Source organism: Lathyrus oleraceus, chromosome 5 (assembly GCF_024323335.1).
Source record: "Lathyrus oleraceus cultivar Zhongwan6 chromosome 5, CAAS_Psat_ZW6_1.0, whole genome shotgun sequence".
NCBI lineage: Eukaryota > Viridiplantae > Streptophyta > Magnoliopsida > Fabales > Fabaceae > Lathyrus > Lathyrus oleraceus.
Window position 1 is genome coordinate 424602897 of NC_066583.1, and position 20265 is coordinate 424623161.

Genomic DNA, 20265 nt, shown 5'->3' on the forward strand with positions numbered 1-20265 from the left:
TCCATTGCAATTAGTAGCTCAAAAGGTTGAGGGTTGTATACTTCATCCGGGAACTATGGACTTTGAGATGCTTGCAAACTCATTGGACGGTGTTACAATGGAGCTCGTCACATTTGGACTGCAAATTCGTTCAACCTCTCCGCGGCTACTTGTGATAATCCCATCCAGAATCTCTCCATCACCACTCAACCACAACAGAATTCGCAGCAGACCTCAAACCGGTATGTTTTGTCAACCTGCAAGCATAAGCCAAGCGCACAAATCGTGAGCAACACAATGGAAAAATAACAACACCACAAAACTTCATTTCTTTCTCTCTTTTCCCTCTTAGTCAAAAGGGTTCATCATTCATCTCTCGAGGTTATTTAGAAAAGCAAAATGGTGAAGATTTGCTGCATTGGTGCTGGATATGTTGGTGGTCCAACTATGGCAGTCATTGCACTTAAATGTCCATCCATTGAAGTGGCTGTTGTCGACATATCTGTATCCCGCATCACAGCTCGGAACAGCGACCAGCTTCCAATCTATGAACCCGGTCTTGACGATGTTGTAAAGCAATGTCGTGGCAGGAATCTCTTCTTCAGAACTGATGTTGAAAAGCATGTCTTTGAGGCTGACATAGTGTTTGTCTCTGTTAACACCCCGACTAAAACTCAGGGTCTCGGTGCCGACAAAGCAGCAGATTTGACATATTGGGAGAGCGCGGCTCGCATGATTGCTGATGTCTCAAAGTCTGACAAAATTGTTGTGGAGAAATCAACTGTTCCTGTCAAATTTCTGCTTTCAAAACTTAATAAAATTAACTGTGAAAGAATGCTATAACTTAAAATACTTATGTTCAATGTCAGTGGCTAGCAATTTTAAGAAATTGAAAGGCCTTTTTATAAGTGGCTGTTGGATGATGTAGAAGATTTTTACCAGTGAAGGAGACAGTGTGGACAAGGTATGCATCTTTCCTAAGTTGGAAGAAATCCACCTAACCAAACTCAATAAGTTGACAGACATATGGCAAGTGGAAGTTGGTGCCGATTCCTTTTCTAGTCTCATTTTTGTGCAAATTGAAGGGTGTAAACAACTTAACAAGGTTTTTCCAAGTCACATGACAGGATGGTTTGGGAGTTTAGACAGCTTGAAGGTTATTGATTGCATGTCGGTGGAAGTGATTTTTGAAATCAAAGATTTTCAACCAGATGTATCTATGAAAGTCACAAACCTGCAGCTTATTTTGGTAGACCAACTCCCAAATCTAAAGCAAGTATGGGATAGAGATCCAGAAGGAATTCTTTGCTTCAAAAATCTGCGGGTTATAGAGGCTACACGCTGTAATCAAACCAATGCTCCATTTTTTCACTGCGGTAAAAAAAAGCGCAATTAATTACCAAAGCGTTAAAAGTCAGAAAAATTCCCAAATTAGAATTAAGACAAAAATAAGGAAGAAAGCACGAGCTCAGAATACCATTTTCGGTTTTAGCATTAACAGGGCGATTTGATTCTGAGAACATCCAAAGTGCTTTGCAGCGTTACTCTTATGGAACATCAAAGACACCCTTTGAAACCCTAATTTGTAAAGCATAAATAGAAAATGAATCAGTGAAGGGAGGAACAACGAAAATCGGAGGCGGAATTGAAACTTAAAAGCAAATCAAAACCCTAAATCCCAAATAAAAAAAAACCGGTATTGGAAAGGAGGAGGAAGATTTAAGCTCACCTGATTCATCGTCGCCAAAGGTGAGATTTCTTTTGTTGAGCATTTGAGCTTGAATGAGCGTCTGAGTTTGAGAGAGATTAGTTGAGGACGATTAGCGATTTTGAGAGAGAGAGGGTTGGACGCGTTTGAGAGACGATTGGGTGAGGTTGAGGACGATTGAGTGAGATTGAGAGCGAAAGGGAGATTGAGACGGAAGCGGCTACGTGGTGTGAGAGAGGTTTCGTTGAGGTTGATAAGCGAAGGTTGAGGACGATGAGAGAGAGAGAGATTCTTTGAGTTTGATAGAGAATTCGTGAGATTGTGAGAAAGGAGACGGAAGTGTCTTCTGCTTTGGTTTCCTTATTTTCTTTTTTTTAAATTTATTTTAAACAGAATAAGTTTTTTGAAACATTAAAGATTTTTGTTTAAAATTCCTAGGTTATTTAGTTAATAATTGTTTTATGTTTTCAACTTATCCCCCATTGAAAAACCCAACAGCCAAGCGGCTGGGTTTAATTAGGTTAGTCCAACAGTTTTCTTTTTTTATTTTAATTCTGATTTTTAATCCATTTTAGTTTATTTATCCAATCTAGCATCAAAATAATAACTAGTCATGAGTGGTCTGGTGGAGAAGGGTAGTATCATAGTCTTGAGTGGGGTGGGTTCAATACTCATATGTAGCATTTTTTTAGTATTTTATTTTCTTTTAGCTTTTTTTAGTATTTTATTTCTTTTAACATTTTTTGTTATGTTTATGCTTTATTATTTTCATAGTTTCATTATCATAACATAGATTTGTTTTCTTTTAATCATTCATTCAAAACCATTTTAAAACTATAAAAATCATATTTTTCTCGATTTAATATCGAGCCCATTTTCCACACCTTTGTAAGTCGATTGCTTTTTAAGCATCGCCATCAACCTCACATAGCTTACTCTTGGGCTTTCTTACAATGAGCCGGTTCTCTTGCACTTACACTCATATTTCGCATCATTTGTTGTTTGGGCCTGATCTAATTATTTCATGATTTTGAATCCCCATTTGACAAAATGTACCCCACTTCCCCAATGTGTATATAATGTTGTATTGTTTTATTTCTCTATTTGTTTTAGACACTAACCCAAGAGTAAAATCCACCATTTCTGAAAAAATACAAAAATATGACTCGATCCAACGTCGAGTATTTTCTCAATAAACAAATCAATTCATTTCGCCCTCCTATTCTATTCCTTTTCTTTCAAACTTTCATCAAATGCTTGATTCAACGTCAAACCATTTTCTCTAATAAAAACTCAAAAAATATTAATTCATAGTCAAGACTTTTTCAATAAAGATGGAAGTGGAACGTGGTGTATACCACGCACTCCTGAGACTAGGATTCGAGATGTATATCTCGCCAATCCTAGCTCTCGCCATCATCCAATTTACCCACTTTGTTTTCTCAAACACTCATTCAAATCTTTCTCAAACGTCCATCAATACTTGATCTAGGTCAAGTCATTTTCACAACAAAACTCAAAATACCTAATTCTTATTTAACACTTTTTCAATAAAGGTGGAAATGGAACATGGTGTATACCATGCACTCCTGAGACTAGGATTCGAGATGTATATCTCGCCAATCTTAGCTCTCGCCATCGTCTAAAATTGTCAATGCGGTTTCTTCAAACCCTTTCTCAATCAAACCTAAAAAAACTTAATCTCTATTAAACACTTTTGCAAATAAAGATGGAAATGGAACATGGTGTATACCATGCACTCCTGAGGCTAGGATTCGAGATGTATATCTCGCCAATCCTAGTTCTCGCCATCACTCAAAGCACATCCAACCAATCAAACTCTTTTTCTCGCCGCCGTGCGACCAATCAAAAACCTTTTAAAATGAAAGATATATTGTCTTAAGAGATACAAAACAATGTTTTGGCCACGATTGTTGAGTAGAGATAAATGACGCTTTTCCGTATGTAGATTTGTAAATCCTAACACCTAAGTACATATTGCATGACAACTCTAGGGCAGAGCTTCCCCCACTTCTAGACCTTTCCGAGCGTCTCCGATCTTGTGGCATGTAGTCCGTTCTATTGCAAAGAGGTAACTGCCTAAGACTCGATTCAGCGAGCTGCGACACCTACTGCTAGGACGTGAACACATCGCCCACTCTCCTTTGACACAACTGGTGTCCTCCTTTTGTAAGTCCATATTCAGATGGCAATCCCTATGTAGCCGAACTACGGCAACTCTGATTCTCATGTTCAGATGAGATACGTAGGCACAAGATGCGATGTCTTGCCGAGTTTGACTGACAACTAACAACTAATCCTTGTTTGCTTTCGCCCTCGTTGCGATTCTTTTCTCTCGCCCTCGTTGCGATCGAGACCTTCCCTTTTTCTTGCCCTAGTTGCAATCGAGACCCTTTGTTCCCGTAGTTAGCCAAACTACATTATGCTCTGATTCTCATTCCAGATGAGATATGTAGGCATAAGACGCGATGTCTTGGCGAGCACACATCTCTTTCACCCATAGGTAGCCGATCTACGAAGACTCTGATTCTCATATTCGGATGAGATACGTATGCAATGGATGCGATATCTGTGCGAGTCATTTTTCTCTTGACCCTTTTAGTAAATAGTACATTAGATAAACACACACCCTTTAGACAAGAACAACAAGAGTGGATCCCGTAGAGTACTACGGATGCGTAGGGGTGCTAATACCTTCCCTTTGCATAATCGACTCCCGAACCCAAGATTTGGTTGCGAGACCTTGTCTTTTCCTTTCCTCTCTTCAGGTTTACTTCGAGCGTTTCCTTTCCCTCCTTTGGGATAAATAACGCACGGTGGCGACTCTTCTGTCATTCCTTCTTCGCCGGTTGTTTTTTCGCACCTTTGTATTTTTTAGGTTGCGACACCAACATCGACAAGTTTGTGGATGTGAACGCTATTAGGATTTTCTCTACTCTTCATCCCGTTCCGACTCTGTTGCGCGATACCTATTTCTCTTTGCATATGAGGAATGCAAAGGGTGGTGGCGCCATTGTGTGTTGTTTTCCTCTGTTGTATAAGTGGTTTATTTCTCACTTACCGCAGACGGTCGCCTTCAAGGATAATAAGGGATGTCTACGGTGGTCCACGAGACTCATGTCTCTCACTAATGATGATATCTCTTGGTATAACCATGTGTATGATGGTGTGCAGATTATTGACTCTTGTGGCGAATTCTCCAATGTACCTCTTCTTGGTACATGTGGTGGGATTAACTACAATCCTGTTTTGGCACGTCGGCAGCTTGGGTTCCCCTTAAAGGATAAACCCAATAACATTCTGTTAGAGGGTGTATTCTTTCAGGATGGTAAAGATCCCCAAGGATTGAAAGCTAGGATGGTCCGCGCTTGGCGCAAGATTCATAGGAAAGGAAGGAAAGAGTTGGGTCCTAAGAATTGCATCGCTTTGGAGCCTTACACTGTTTGGGTTAGGAAGAGGGCGTCTGAGTATCTCATGCCTTACGAGTATCCGAGACCTACACCTATGATTATGGCTGGGCCTTCAACCCTCCCTAATGAAGGAGTAGAGGAGTTGAGAGACGAAGACCGTTGACGTGCCTGGATCCGTGAACGTGAAGAGTTGCTTCAGCAGATTAAGGAGAAAGATGCGTTGATTGAGTTTCTTGAGCATCAGGTTATTGATGACCCTGAGGATGTATGGACTTCTCTACTTCCTCAGTCTTCTAAGTTCTGGAAGAGGAAGTATGATTGACTCGCCAAAGAGAAGGCCGATATGGAGGCAGCCTACGAGAGGGAGGTGAAGAGGCTTCGCGCGTCTTATCTTCCTGTGTCCCGAGATTTAGATGATTGTTTCTAGGGATCCATAGGATGATTATTTTCCTTTTCTCTTGTATATGATTGACGATGCTGCACTTCTTTTCCCTGATATTATTTGATAAGATATTTCCATATGTGATAAAATGCTTAATATTTCCAGAATTTGAAAATAAAACTCTAAAGTTCCTTTGAAATAAAAAACAAATCATATGCATAAGCATTGCATGCATCATATGCATAAGCAGGTTTTGTTTCCGGTCCCTTGCCCTGTGGTCTAACTCTGTGTCCTTCATTTATTTTGAAGACAAGCTGACTCATCGGTACTACACTAAAGCCAACTCTGCAAGACTGATGGATCATCTAGAACAGGAGAACCGTGAACTGAAGGAGGAAGTGGCCATATTGACTGCCCTAATGGATTCATTCATGGCTGCCCAAAGCCAGTCTTCTCTGACACCTTCAACTCCTCCCCAGAGGACGGTTATCTCCGAGATTGTCTCCTCAACTGTGCCCGCTGCCAGTACTCACTTTGTTTCAACAGCCATGCCAACCGGGTTCCCGTGGGGGATGCCTCCCAATTTCATGCCTGAGGGTCTTGTTCCAGCCTTTGCTTCTATGCCGACATCTAGCCCGGTCCTTGCTGTTCCTCCTCCTGTCGTGCATACTTTGCCCAGGGTAGACGACACCATCTATCATTATGAGCCGTCTGAGGGTCCAGATGTTTATGAGAAGATGGATGCTATGAACGATCAGTTTCTTGAGCTTCACAAGGAATTGAAAACTCTCAGAGGGAAGGATCTTTTTGGCAAGTCTGCTGCCGAACTCTGCTTGGTTCCAAATGTGAAGATCCCTGTGAAATTCAAGGTCCCTGACTTTGAAAAGTACAAAGGAAATACTTGTCCTCTCAGCCACCTGGTCATGTATGCCAGGAAGATGTCGACTCAAACCGATAATGACCAACTACTCATCCACTACTTTCAGGACAGTCTGTCCGGTGCCGCTTTGCGTTGGTACATGGGTTTAAACAACGCGAACATCCGATCCTTCAATGATCTTGGCGAGGCCTTCGTCAAGCAGTACAAGTACAACGTGGATATGGCCCCCGATAGAGATCAATTGAGAGCCATGTCCCAGAAGGATAAAGAAACATTTAAGGAGTATGCCCAGAGGTGGCGAGAGGTGGCATCACAGATCGTGCCTCCGCTAGAAGAGAAAGAGATGACTAAGATCTTTTTGAAGACTTTAAGTTCTTTTTATTATGAGAGGATGATTGCTAGCGCTCCTTCTGACTTCACCGAGATGATAAATATGGGGACGCGTCTAGAAGAAGGGGTCCGTGAAGGACGGTTAACCAGAGAAGAAGGCTCTTCTGCCAAACGTTATGGGGCGTTTGCAAAGAAGAAAGATGGAGAGGCACATGCTGTGACCTCCCATGAGAGACCAAGAATACCCTCTGTGATGAGGAAGACCGAGCGTCCCGCCGGTAACCAGCACCAGGTGGCTCATATGGCACCTGTTTTCAGAGACAATCAACAATATCAGCAACAACAGCTCCGTACGCAACAGCAGGCCTACCAGCCTCGAAACAGTAATCAGACCAATACAAGTTACGAGAGGAAAAGGGTCACCTTCGATCCTATTCCTATGATCTACGCAGAGTTATATCCCTCTTTGGTAGAGAGGAAGATGATTACTCCGAGAGACCCACCGACTATACCTGCTAACCCCCAATGGTGGTATAAGCCCGAGTTACATTGTGTTTACCATTCTGGTGCTCCTGGCCACGACATGGAGAATTTTTACCCTTTGAAGACCAAGGTTCAAGACCTTATAAGGTGTGGAATTCTGTGTTTTGAGGACGTAGGTCCTAATGTGAAGAAGAACCCATTGCCCGAGCATGGGAAATCTGTTAACATGGTCCAGGGGTGCCCTAGCAAATACAAAGTCAAGTATGTCAGTCATATTCGACAATCTCTGGTCCAGATGCATCGTTTGTTATGTGACTACAGTCATTACGAGCATGACCATGATAGATGTCGAGTCTGCTCTATTAACCGATTGGGTTGTTGCCAGGTGCGCAAGGATGTTCATGAAATGATGGACGAAGGAGTCATTGAGATCCTTTAAAACAGGAGTGTTGATGAAAATGAGCCTGAGGTCAATGTGATCTCCCCAGTGTTCCGGATACCCAAGCCTGTTATCATCAAGTACAATGGTAGCAAGCAGAAGGCTTCTCCCGCTCTGATCATTAAGCCTGCTGGTCCTATGCCTTACTCTTCTGAAAAAGAAGTTCCCTATTGCTACAACGCCGTAGCAGTAGAGAATGGGAAAGAGGTGTCCTTGCCCTCTTCTTCTGTTTTGAATATTGCCGATGTTAGCGGTTTGACCCGTAGTGGCCGTGTGTTTTCAACGCCGCTGAAGCCTCAAATTAATGCTGATTTTGTTGAACGCCCGATTGGGAACGCTGTGAATTCTCCGAATCCGGCACTTGCTGTTAAGCCCTCCTCCGTACTGAAAACTCCTACTTCTGTTGGCCCGAGTGGCAATGTGAAAGAAGACTGTGACGAGATGCTGAGGCTCATCAAGAAAAGTGAGTACAATGTCATAGACCAACTTCTACAAACGCCATCCAAAATATCTGTGTTATCCTTACTCTTAAATTCAGAACCACACCGAGAGGCTCTGCAGAAGGTGTTGGATGTGGCATATGTGGATCACGATGTCACTTTGGAGCAATTCGATAGCATTGTTGCAAATATTACTGCTTGTAACAACCTGAGCTTTTGTGACTCTGATCTCCCTGAGGAGGGAAGAGACCACAACTTGGCTTTACACATATCTATGGGTTGTAGAGACGACGCCATGTCCAATGCACTGGTGGACACTGGGTCATCATTGAACGTATTGCCAAAGTCCAGTATCTCAAAGCTATCATATCAAGGGCCTCCCATGAGGCAGATTGGAGTAGTTGTGAAGGCTTTCGATGGGTCTCGTAAGACCGTGATTGGGGAAGTTGATCTCTCAATCAAGATCGGACCAAGTGATTTCTAGATTACCTTCCAGGTTATGGACATTCACCCATCGTATAGTTGTCTCTTAGGCAGACCATGGATTCACGAGGCAGGCGCCGTAACGTTCACCCTACACCAGAAACTGAAATTTGTGAAGAACAAGAAGCTGGTGGTGGTAGGGGGAGAAAGGGCTCTCCTGGTTAGCCATCTGTCTTCCTTCTCTTATATAGATGCTGAGGTTGAAATTGGAACTCCTTTCCAAGTTTTATTTATAGCTGAGCTTATTGAGAAGAGAACCCCTTCATTTGCTTCCTACAAAGATGCAAAGTTGGCCATTGAGCGTGGTGCAACCACTAGTTTAGGAAAAATGATTAAGTTAGAAGACAACGAGTCCCGGGCTGGCATAGGTTTTTCTTCTGGTACTTTCAACAAGCAAGGTTTATTCAAGAGTGGAGGTTTTATCCACACTGGTCTAGATGAGGAGGCTGCTGCCGTCTTAGAAGAAGATACAAAGGATTCTGGCAATTTCATCATCCCTGGAGGGGTCTGCAATAATTGGGTCGTTGTGGATATTCCAACAGTTGTCCATAAGTCAACGTAATGATCACTTTGTTTAAAAACCCTGCTCCCATGCCAAAAGGAGGAGTGATAACATTGTTGGCGCATAAACACAATGATATTTTCATTCAATAATATCATGTTAAATGTTTGTTTTTCCATTTATTTTCCCTTTTCGCCTTTTGCATGAAATTAGTGATCACATAAAACCCTAAAAATAGAATAAAATCGATCTTTTTCATATGCATAATGATTTGCCTTGTTTGAATTCTAAATCTTTTCATATCCAAAATCATTATGCAGGTTGATTTCTAAACCCATTGAACATAATGACCCAACACCATCTCCCAATTTTGAATTCCCTGTATTTGAGGAAGAGGAAGATGATGTTGAAGAGATTCCTGATGAGATCACCCGGCTACTTGAGCATGAAGAGAAGATCATTCAGCCGCATCTTGAGAATCTGGAAACAGTCAACTTGGGGTCTGAAGATTGTGTGCGAGAGGTAAAGATTGGCGCACTTCTGGAAGAATCTGTTAAGAAGGGGTTGATTAAGTTGCTACGAGAATATGTCGACGTCTTTGCTTGGTCGTATAAAGACATGCATGGTCTAGATACTGATATTGTGCAACATTTCCTACCTCTAAAGCCTGAGTGCATGCCTGTAAAGCAGAAGCTCAGAAGAACTCATCCTGATATGACAGTGAAGATCAAAGAAGAAGTTCAGAAGAAAATTGATGCGGGGTTCCTGGTGACTTCTACATATCCTCAATGGGTGGCCAATATTGTGCCTGTGCCTAAGAAAGATGGAAAAGTCCGGATGTGTGTGGACTATAGAGACTTGAATAAAGCTAGTCCGAAAGATGATTGTCGCATTACGCGAAAAACCGGCGGGAAAACAAAACAACAGAGCCGCCACCGTGCGTTATTTATCCCAAAAGAGGGAAAGAAAACGCTCGAAGTAAACCTGGAAAAGACATGGTCTCGCGACCAGAGAGTGATGAGATCGGGAGTCGGTTATGCGAAGGGAAGGTATTAGCACCCCTACGCATCCGTCGTACTCGACGGGATCCACGCACAAAAGGAAGGATAAAGGTTGCTAAACGCTGCTCAAACATCAAACACTGGCTGAAAAGAGACACAGGAAAACAAGAGAAACTAACTCGGCAGGATATCGCATCCTGGGCCTACGTAGTCTGTCAGGCACAGGCATCAGATTCGACGTAGTTCGGGACAGGGGGAAACGTGCTCGCTAGGATGTCGCATCCTATGCATACGTATCTTCTTGGACTAAAGAAGAATCAGAGCACTCGTAGCTCGGCTAACGCACGCCAAACAAAACAACACGGGAAATCGACTGCCAATCGCTGGACTTACGTCAAACTCCACACAAAAACAGGCAAACATGGAAACCGAATGCCAATCGCTGGACTTACATCAAACTCCGAACCAATCACACACACACTGGAAACCAAATCCCAATCGCTGGACTTACATCGGACTCCAAGCACACAACAAGAGGATACGGAATGCCAATCGCTGGGCTTACATCCATCTCCTAACACACACAAGACAAAACAAAAAGGGCGCCCGAAGAGATCAGCTCATCTCCTGCCTACGTACCTCATCTGGTATGAGGATCAGGGCGACGTAGTTCCCCTACGCAGGGACAAAGGACTAGCCTAACTAGATACAAAGGGAGACACTACTAGGGAGACTACGACTCGAGCCTAGCAGTTTTCATGCATATCATCCCTAAGTTAAGGTTGCTATCTAACTTGCACAGGGAGCAAGCTATCCTAAACAGCACAGGCAAAGCAAACATTCACACAAATAGCACACACTATATACAATCAAAGCGGGCTCATACAAGGTTAGGCTTTAGTCAAGGGGTCATGTCAACCTCGACAAACAAGCCACTGTAACAGGGTGATGTTAGCTCTTAACCCTAACATTGAGAGTTAGGGTGAAGCAGATGAAATGGGAAGTGAAGATAAGACTTCACAGCTCTTATCCCTGGCCTGGGAGAGCTTCAGACAAATGAAAGTATGGGAGTTCAGAAAGTTGGAACTCTTCTATCCACATGACTGACACAACAAAGATCTTGGGCTATTATCCACAATGCATCAACATGTAATGTGAGCAAAGGGATGACACACTGACTAGCAGGAGATGGACTACACATCTCTTTTATCTGCCAATTGCCTTATCAAAGGTCTTTTCCTGCTTGGCACAAAGATAAACAAACACAAGCATTGCCTCTTAAGGAGGACTTCAGAGAGGTGCCTGCCCAAGTAACAGGACAGGTCTTCCAGACTACATGAAGTCAGAGAAGTTATACCTCAATGCTTAAGCTATCAAGCAAAGCAAAAGCAAGTTCACAATGAACTATAGCAACTAAGGTACCTGAAAACAATCCATCATAATCAGTATTCAACTCAAATGAACTAAACAGAATTGTCAACAGTCAACTGTACACAGTCAAACAAACAAGCAAGCATTGCACAAGGCACTAGCTCAACTCAAATGAGCTAAAAGCCACCTACAAAACCAATCAAGGTTAGTCAACATTAAAAAAATAAAACAACTCAAGCAATGTGAATCAATCCACCTAAGGCAATGCACTTCCTTAACCTGAAACCAAAACTCAACCATAAGCACAAACCACTAGGACAAGGCCTAGGGTCAAAGTGGGAGAAATAATCCAAAACAGAACATGAAAATTGACATGAATCAAATTAAACCAATTAAGAACACAATCCAAGTGGTCCCATGTCAATAGCATCAATCAATTTCATTTCACAATGCACATAAGGCAAAGCATGCAAGTTGAAAGCTCATAGAAGCAAACAGAATGAACCAATCCACATCAACTAAAAAATGATTCAATAAATCCCAAGAAAACTCGTGGCTAAACAGAACACATCACATGATCATTAGACCAAAATTCAAGGCATTTGGACAAGTAGAAGCATGGCAACTAAATTCATCAAGTCAAGGTAAGCACAATAGGCTCAAAGAAGGCACCAATTGATACATCAGGTTCACACAAGCCTAAAACAGAATCTACACATGATAAATGTCTCAAACCAAAGCCACAATAATCTTCAAAGTGTCTAGAATCAATGTAGAAAATTTCAAGCTCATAGGATAAACATCAAGCATTTCACAAATCATTTAAATTCATGACTATCCCAAAGTGCACAAATGATCAACCAGCAAAGAAAATCCCAAACAAATCAGAAATGCCTCCAAAAATTCCACAAAAATTCATGATCAATCCTAACATCCATAAGAAACATCATGCAAAAAATCTCATCCATTGGCTACAATTTGGCATGGCAAAGAAAATCAACAATTTGAGCAAGCAATGGTGTGACACACATTGTAACACCTACATTAAACAGATCATATCTCAACAACCAGAAATGAGAAAAATGCAATCTCTATACCAAAATGTCCATTCGGATGTCTATTTTAAGCATGCAAAATTTCACAATCATTGGATTAAAACTCATCATTTCATGAAGCAAATGGCAAGGTAGGTGCAAGATAGCATACACATGAACAATCCCTAAGCCAAAACAAATTCCATCCGTGCACAATTTGTGAAAAAATAGTCATAAAATAGTAGACATCTTGAGGAACATCATGCAAAAAATCTCATGTGATTTGGATCAATATTCATGGAGATATGAATTTTTGAAGTGGAGAGAAAAATAAAAAACATGGAAGCATGTACATGAATGGCATGGTGAACAAAGGAATAAAATGCAAAGGCCTGGTTTGGAAATGCACACGGCAAGGCTTGAACCGTGTTGCAATTTGAAAGTGGCGCTTTTACTATGAAACTCTGCGTTTCATTAAAGCTTATGTGGCGAAGCTACGCGCTCGTGGCCAATCATTTAGACACATAGGACACACGTGGTCCAATACATGGCAATTAACACAAAACCACATGCAGGAAGCGCTAAACAAGATCAAACTACTTTCTGGAAAAAAACCCTAGGTCTTCATACGTGTTCATACATGTTCATACACTCAAGAACACTCATGCACAGAAATTCAAACTGAATACACCATTGCACTCCTCTTTCATCATACGTCATGGATCAAGACTCAATTTAATCTAATTCTACCTATATTCAAAGTTTCGAGCCATGGAAGTTTCATACATCAATCTTAGATCTAACATAACTTGTTCATTTCTCCACGAAAATCAATGAAACAAAGCTTAGCACACTCAGGGATTCAAGATCTACAAGATGCATATCATAATTTCATGAATCATGGAATTCGAAATCTGACCTTCAAGAGAATGCAGAACTGGAATTGGTTGTTTTAAGTCCTGGCAAGCAAAAACAGATGATCTCCAATGCTCATATGAATGAACGGATGAAGAATCGATGCTCAATTGTGCTCGATAGTTCTGAAACCTTCAACTGCCTCTGATATGCACATGCTTCAACAGCTCCAAAAAACAGCTCGAAAATGGATGGATCTGGCTTCAATCTTGTTCAAATATGCTTGTGAATGATGATTCAACCAAGAACAAGGCAATGGATTTGAAGAAATTGCAGAAAAAGTGAGAGAGCAAAATATGAAGATTATGCAATTGGATCTAAATCTGAGCAAAAATGAAATGTTAATGAAGTTTCTGTTATGATTTGCCTTTTATATAATCTGTTAATGATTCTTGCTAATCATGATTAAGCAATGCAATTAGAATTAGCTAGAACCAAGTGTTATGCCAATTTGTCAATTCACCCTATATGCATGTAAATGGATGTAACAGTACACGGTTTGCATGGGAAAATCACTTCAAATACTCTTTTGGACCAAATGCAAGTGCTAGCAAATGAAAACAATGCATATTTTTCAAATTAGACTTTTCCCTCCAAAATTCAAATGCAAATGCCAAAAATTTTGTGATCAAAATGCATGATATGTGATGCATGTTTTGGATAGCTCAGGTCAAGAGAGAAATGTTACAAAAAGAACCACTTCAATTGGCCTCGTGGTTCAAAAGTTATGCACTTTTGAATTTCAAAATCCTTTGACCATGATTGATCCATAACTTCTCAACCATACATGAGAAATTCATGTTCTTTGACTTTTTGAAAATGGGAGAACAAGATCTTCAACTTTCATGTTGGACAAAATTCCATTTGAAGCTTGCTTGATGATGTAAACTTGAGGAGAAGACCTTTCCATTTTTGGCAATTTCAAATTACAGGTCACTTACTATTTTTGGAAACTTTTCATCTGACCTCAAATTCTTTATTGTTGATGTTTGCAATGTCAAATGAGACTTGTATGGACATGAATGAGGCCTCTCTAACCATCTCCCACCTTCAAATCCATGGTTGAATGCACAGTTGACTTTGGTTGACTTTCTAGGGTTTCAGATGAATTTCAGCTTGACTGTTGAGCTTTGAGCATCCAACCTTTGGCCAAACCACATCAAAATGATCCCTAGGTCACATGAGCTCAATGAACCAACCCTAGGGCTTTGCTTCAATAGGAAATGCACTTGCTTGCTTGCACAACTGGATCTCCTGACCAGTCTTGACTGATGACTTGCACCTGGGCAATGGACAATGCAATGCTATGCAGTGGACAATGCTAATGCTAATGACCTAAAAATGAAAAATGAATGTACAAAATGGGAGGTGCAAATTTGAGGTGCTACAGCTGCCCCTATTCAATCAACTGGGAACCCGAACGGATGAGAGCAACGGCCCGAACGGACACCGAAAGATGGTGTTTACCGACACCAAAGAAAGACGACCAGACATTAACGAATGACTGGGAAAAGACTCGATGTTTACCGACACCGAAAGATGGTGTTTACCGACACCAAAGAAATAACACACGCGGGTGCTGACATGATACCGACCGGTATCACAAAATGACATCTATGTCAGGGCAAGGCTAAACACTTGTCGGGGATCTCACTGGGGAAAATCAAGCTTTTCTTTCGCCAACGGATGAGGAAATAAACCTCTCTGGGGGGTACCCATCCTGAATGCTATCAGGAGCAACTGTAGCAAATATGCTGTGCAGCTGTTGAACAAAGATCCGCCTCTGCCGGGGATATGGTCTGATGGTTAACACATGAATGCATATGTTTGAATTTTTCCATGGCGTAATGCTCCATATTGAATGGAAATGCTACGCGTTTTAAGGATGCCATGATCACTATATGCCAAATGCAAAATGATGAACTAAGCCGGGGAGCCAAAAATATCAGATACTCCAACTCTGTAGGGAGACTCTGACTGAGGAATACTCTGCGGGGAGAGCACCAACTTCTCACTCGTGCTGGAGAATAGCACTGCTGCTGGGGAAAGGATAGACTCCGCTGGGGACATCCTTCATAGGACCCAATCCACTTGGGGACTCCACTTGGGGAAACAATCAATACAACTCGCTGGGGAGAATTGCCAACAAGTAGGATAGACTCTGCTTTGGGAAATAAATGCTACTCCGTTGGGGAATAAACAAGGCGACTGCGCTGATGAACCATCAATACGACTCCACTAGGGGAAATATAAGGCGACTTCACTGGGGACAACCCAACCAATCCACAAGTAGGATAAACTCTGCTTTGGGAAATGAATGCTACTCTGCTGGGAAAAACTCATCCAATCCCTAGGTAGGATCTCTCTGCTGGAGATACTCTTCACCGGACCGGATCCACTCGGGGAACCTGCTGGGGGAAAACCATCAACACAAACCTCTGCTCGGGAGATCTGCTGAGGAAAGCAACTCTGTTGAGGATAACACACCAATCTGCTGAAAAGAAGCATAACTCTGGTGAGGAAAGTAATATACCAGAACACGCTGGAGAACGGCATCCACAACCCTGCTGGGGATAAGCGCTCAAGACCATGCTGGGGATAGCAATACTTCAAACCCAACTGCTGGGGAATAACACTCCACTGACACCTCCGCTGGGGATACAACATCCTTCCAACTCAGTGGGGATCTCAACTGGGGAAATATTCGCTGGGGAATAAACCCACTTCCAGGCCTGCTGGGAATAGGCAATTCTTAGATCTGCTGGGGAAGAAGGCACTATCCAAAGGCGTCTCTGCAGGGGAGAATAGCTCTGAAAGCTCTCATACTTGCTTGGGAAATATCTGCTATGGAATCGTCTTCACAGATGACAACCTGCAAAACAACACGACATACATGCCCCCAGGGGTTCGTATGGACAAGATACGCTCAAGTGTCCTCAATATTCAAAATGATTTTCAAATGTTTTATCTTTCTACACGTTATTGTTTAGCTTTCATGTTTTTATATGCAATGTTTATCAAAAATTCGGACGTTTTTGCAAACAAAACAGCAAAAATAAAACAAGAGAGCTATTTATCTGAATAACGACTTTTATTGATTGAAAATGGGCCTGAAAAGGCGAATACATTGGGAAGCAATTCCTAGAAAGAGGTAATTGCGCACAAAAGGAAAAAATCTATCCTAATGGCAATGTGAACATAGCATCCACTATTTTCCAATTCTGTTATAACTCACAGATCATCAGTTTTCCTCCCAACTCCCTTGCTTTCTGAGAAGAATGACTGGACCGATCACATCTTTAGAGATGGAAGACGACAAAGCGCGATGAAGTACAGATAACTCAGACTGTAGTCTTCGCTCTAATCCCTCTTTTGCCTGGACTCTTTTATTCTTTTTGTCCAGCGGGTCAATTTACGCGAAGTATTTTTTGACTACATCTGAGTTAACAGGAGACGGGAAATCTTCACCATCCATAGTTGTAAGCATCAAGGCTCCACCGGAGAAGACCTTCTTAACAACATATGGACCTTCATAATTAGGAGTCCACTTGCCCCTGTTATCTGTACCGGGAGGAAGGATCCTCTTCAAAACTAGATCACCAGTTTGATAGCTTCGAGGACGCACTTTCTGATCAAAGGCTCTCTTCATCCTTCTCTGATACAATTGCCCATGGCACATAGCTGCTAGCCGTCTCTCTTCAATAAGGCTCAACTCATTAAACCTTGTTCGAATCCATTCGGCTTCGTCCAGCTTGACATCCAACAAAACCCTCAGAGAAGGGATCTCCACTTCAACCGTTAGGACTGCTTCCATACCATACACAAGGGAGTACGGGGTTGCCCCGGTCGACGTACGTACTGAGGTACGGTACCCATGCAAAGCGAAAGGCAGCATCTCATGCCAATCCTTGTACGTCACGACCATCTTCTGCACAATCTTCTTGATATTCTTGTTTGCCGCCTCTACAGCACCATTCATCTTTGGTCTGTAAGGAGAAGAATTGTGATGTTCAATCTTGAAATCTTTACAAAGCTCTTTCATCATCTTGTTATTGAGATTCGAACCATTGTCAGTGATGATTCTCTCAGGAATTCCATAACGACAGATGATTTCCTTCTTAATGAACCGGGCAACCACTTGTTTGGTAACATTAGCATAGGAAGCTGCTTCCACCCACTTGGTGAAGTAATCAATCGCAACCAGGATGAAGCGATGTCCATTCGAGGCAGTAGGCTCAATCTTCCCAATCATATCAATGCCCCACATGGCGAACGGCCAAGGCGAGTTCATGACATTCAGAGGGCTTGGTGGTACATGCACCTTATCAGCATAGACTTGACACTTATGGCACTTCCGAGCGTACTTGAAACAATCGGATTCCATAGTCATCCAGTAATAACCGGCTCTCAACAATTTCTTGGACATTGCATGACCACCAGCATGGGTACCAAACGAACCTTCATGCACTTCCTTCATCAACATGTCTGCTTCGTGTCTATCCACGCATCTGAGCAAGACCATGTCAAAGTTCCTCTTATACAGCACGTCATCCTGATTCAAATAAAAGCTTCCAGCTAGCCTTCTCAGGGTTTTCTTGTCATTCTTTGACGCACCTTCAGGATACTCCTGACTTTTGAGGAAGTTCTTGATATCATAGTACCACGGCTTTTCATCAACAACAGACTCGGCTGCAAACACATACGCAGGCCTCTCGAGTCGATTCACCGCAACATGTGGCACATGATTCCACCAATGAACTTTGATCATAGAAGATAAAGTAGCCAAGGTATCAGCCATCTGATTCTCATCCCGGGGGACATGATACAACTTCACTTTCTTGAAGAACGTCAGTATTCTTCTGGTGTAATCTCTATAAGGAATCAAATGCGGCTGGTTGGTATTCCAATCTCCATTGACCTGGTTGATCACTAGAGCGGAATCTCCATAAATATCAAACGTTTTGATCCTCAAATCAATGGCTTCTTCTATCCCCATGATACAAGCCTCATACTCAGCTTCATTGTCGGTGACGTCAAAAGTCAATCTTGCAGAAAAAGGTATATGAGCACCTTTCGGATTGATAAGCACTGCACCAACACCGTTGCCATTCACATTCACAGCCCCATCGAACATCAATGTCCACTTGTCGTCAGGATCCGGTCCTTCCTCGACAAGAGGCTCTTCATAATCTTTCATCTTAAGATACATGATGTCTTCATCAGGGAATTCAAACATCATCGGCTGATAATCATCAATCGGTTGCTCGGCGAGATAGTCTGACAAAATACTACCTTTGATGGCCTTCTGCGACGTGTACTGGATATCATATTCTGTTAAAATCATCTGCCAACGGGCAACACGTCCGGTGAGAGCCGGCTTCTCAAAGATGTACTTTACTGGATCCATCTTAGAAATCAACAAGGTAGTATGGTTCAACATATACTGCCTCAGTCGGCGAGCAGCCCAGGCCAAAGCACAACAAGTTTTCTCAAGCTGTGAGTATTTGATTTCACAGTCGGTAAACTTTTTGCTAAGGTAGTATATGGCATGCTCTTTTCGACCAGACTCGTCATGCTGTCCCAATACACACCCCATCGAGTTCTCGGTCACTGACAGGTACATTATCAGAGGTCTCCCAAGAACTGGAGGGATTAGGATTGGAGGTTTCTGTAGATACTCTTTTATCTTGTCAAAAGCTTTCTGACAATCATCATTCCACCTGATTGCTTGATTCTTTCTAAGCAACTTAAATATTGGTTCACACGTGGCAGTTAGGTGAGATACAAACCTTGCAATGTAGTTCAATCTCCCTAAAAACCCACGAACCTGCTTTTCTGTTTTTGGTTCAGGCATTTCTTGAATAGCTTTGACTTTTGCTGGATCAACCTCAATCCCTTTCTCGATGATAATGAAACCTAACAGCTTCCCTGATCTCACCCCAAACGTACACTTGTTCGGATTCAGCCTCAGTTTGAACTTTCTCAGCCGATCAAACAACTTCTGCAAATTAACCAGGTGCTCCTCTTCTGTCTGCGACTTCGCAATCATATCATCCACGTACACTTCGATCTCTTTGTGCATCATGTCATGAAAGAGAGTCGTCATAGCCCTATGATAGGTAGCACCGGCATTCTTCAGCCCGAATGGCATCACCTTATAGCAGAACGTGCCCCAAGGTGTAATGAATGTCGTCTTTTCCATGTCTTCTGGCGCCATATTAATCTGATTATACCCAGAAAAACCATCCATGAAAGAGAAAACCGAGGATTGAGCCGTATTATCAACCAATACATCAATGTGAGGTAATGGGAAATCATCTTTCGGACTCGCTCTGTTCAAATCCCGGTAATCGACACACATCCTGACTTTGCCATCTTTCTTCGGCACGGGAGCGATGTTGGCTACCCACGGGGGATAAGTTGTCACTGACAAGAAACCAGCATCGAACTGCTTCTGAACCTCTTCCTTGATTTTCACAGCCATATCAGGACTAGTTCTGCGAAGCTTCTGCTTGACCGAAGGACAATCTTCTCTGAGAGGTAGTCTATGCACCACGATATCAGTATCCAACCCAGGCATATCTTGATAAGACCAGGCGAATATCTCCACATACTCTCTCAGCATCTCAATCAACCTGCGCTTGACCTCCGTCTTTAAAGCAGCCCCGATCTTAATATCTCTTCTGGCGTCCTCAGTACCAAGATTCACAATCTCCAACTCTTCCTGATGAGGTTGGATGACCCTTTCCTCTTGCTTCAACAATCTAACCAATTCTTTAGGGAGTTCACAGTCTTCCTCACTCTCCTCTTCAGCTTGGTAGATGGGATTGTCAAAATTATACTAAGCCATAACAGAACTGTTCATAGTGGATGCCATAAGATCACTT

The 20265-nt window shown here is 42.3% G+C and overlaps 1 protein-coding gene across 1 annotated transcript; it reads left to right on the forward strand.

The window, feature by feature from the left end:
- Positions 1-290: 290 nt before the first annotated feature.
- LOC127081129 (uncharacterized) lies at positions 291-1375 on the forward strand. Its single transcript, XM_051021411.1, has 2 exons — positions 291-768; positions 908-1375. The coding sequence occupies exons 1-2, from the start codon at positions 379-381 to the stop codon at positions 1373-1375; spliced, it is 858 nt and encodes a 285-aa protein (XP_050877368.1). The 5' UTR covers positions 291-378.
- Positions 1376-20265: the final 18890 nt, after the last annotated feature.

Bases quoted from the DNA above. Each gene is read 5' to 3' on its own strand.
- LOC127081129 (XM_051021411.1), top strand. From the start codon at position 379: ATGGTGAAGATTTGCTGCATTGGTGCTGGATATGTTGGTGGTCCAACT. The intron at 769-907 runs GTCAAATTTCTG...TGGATGATGTAG, and splicing joins TGGAGAAATCAACTGTTCCT to AAGATTTTTACCAGTGAAGG.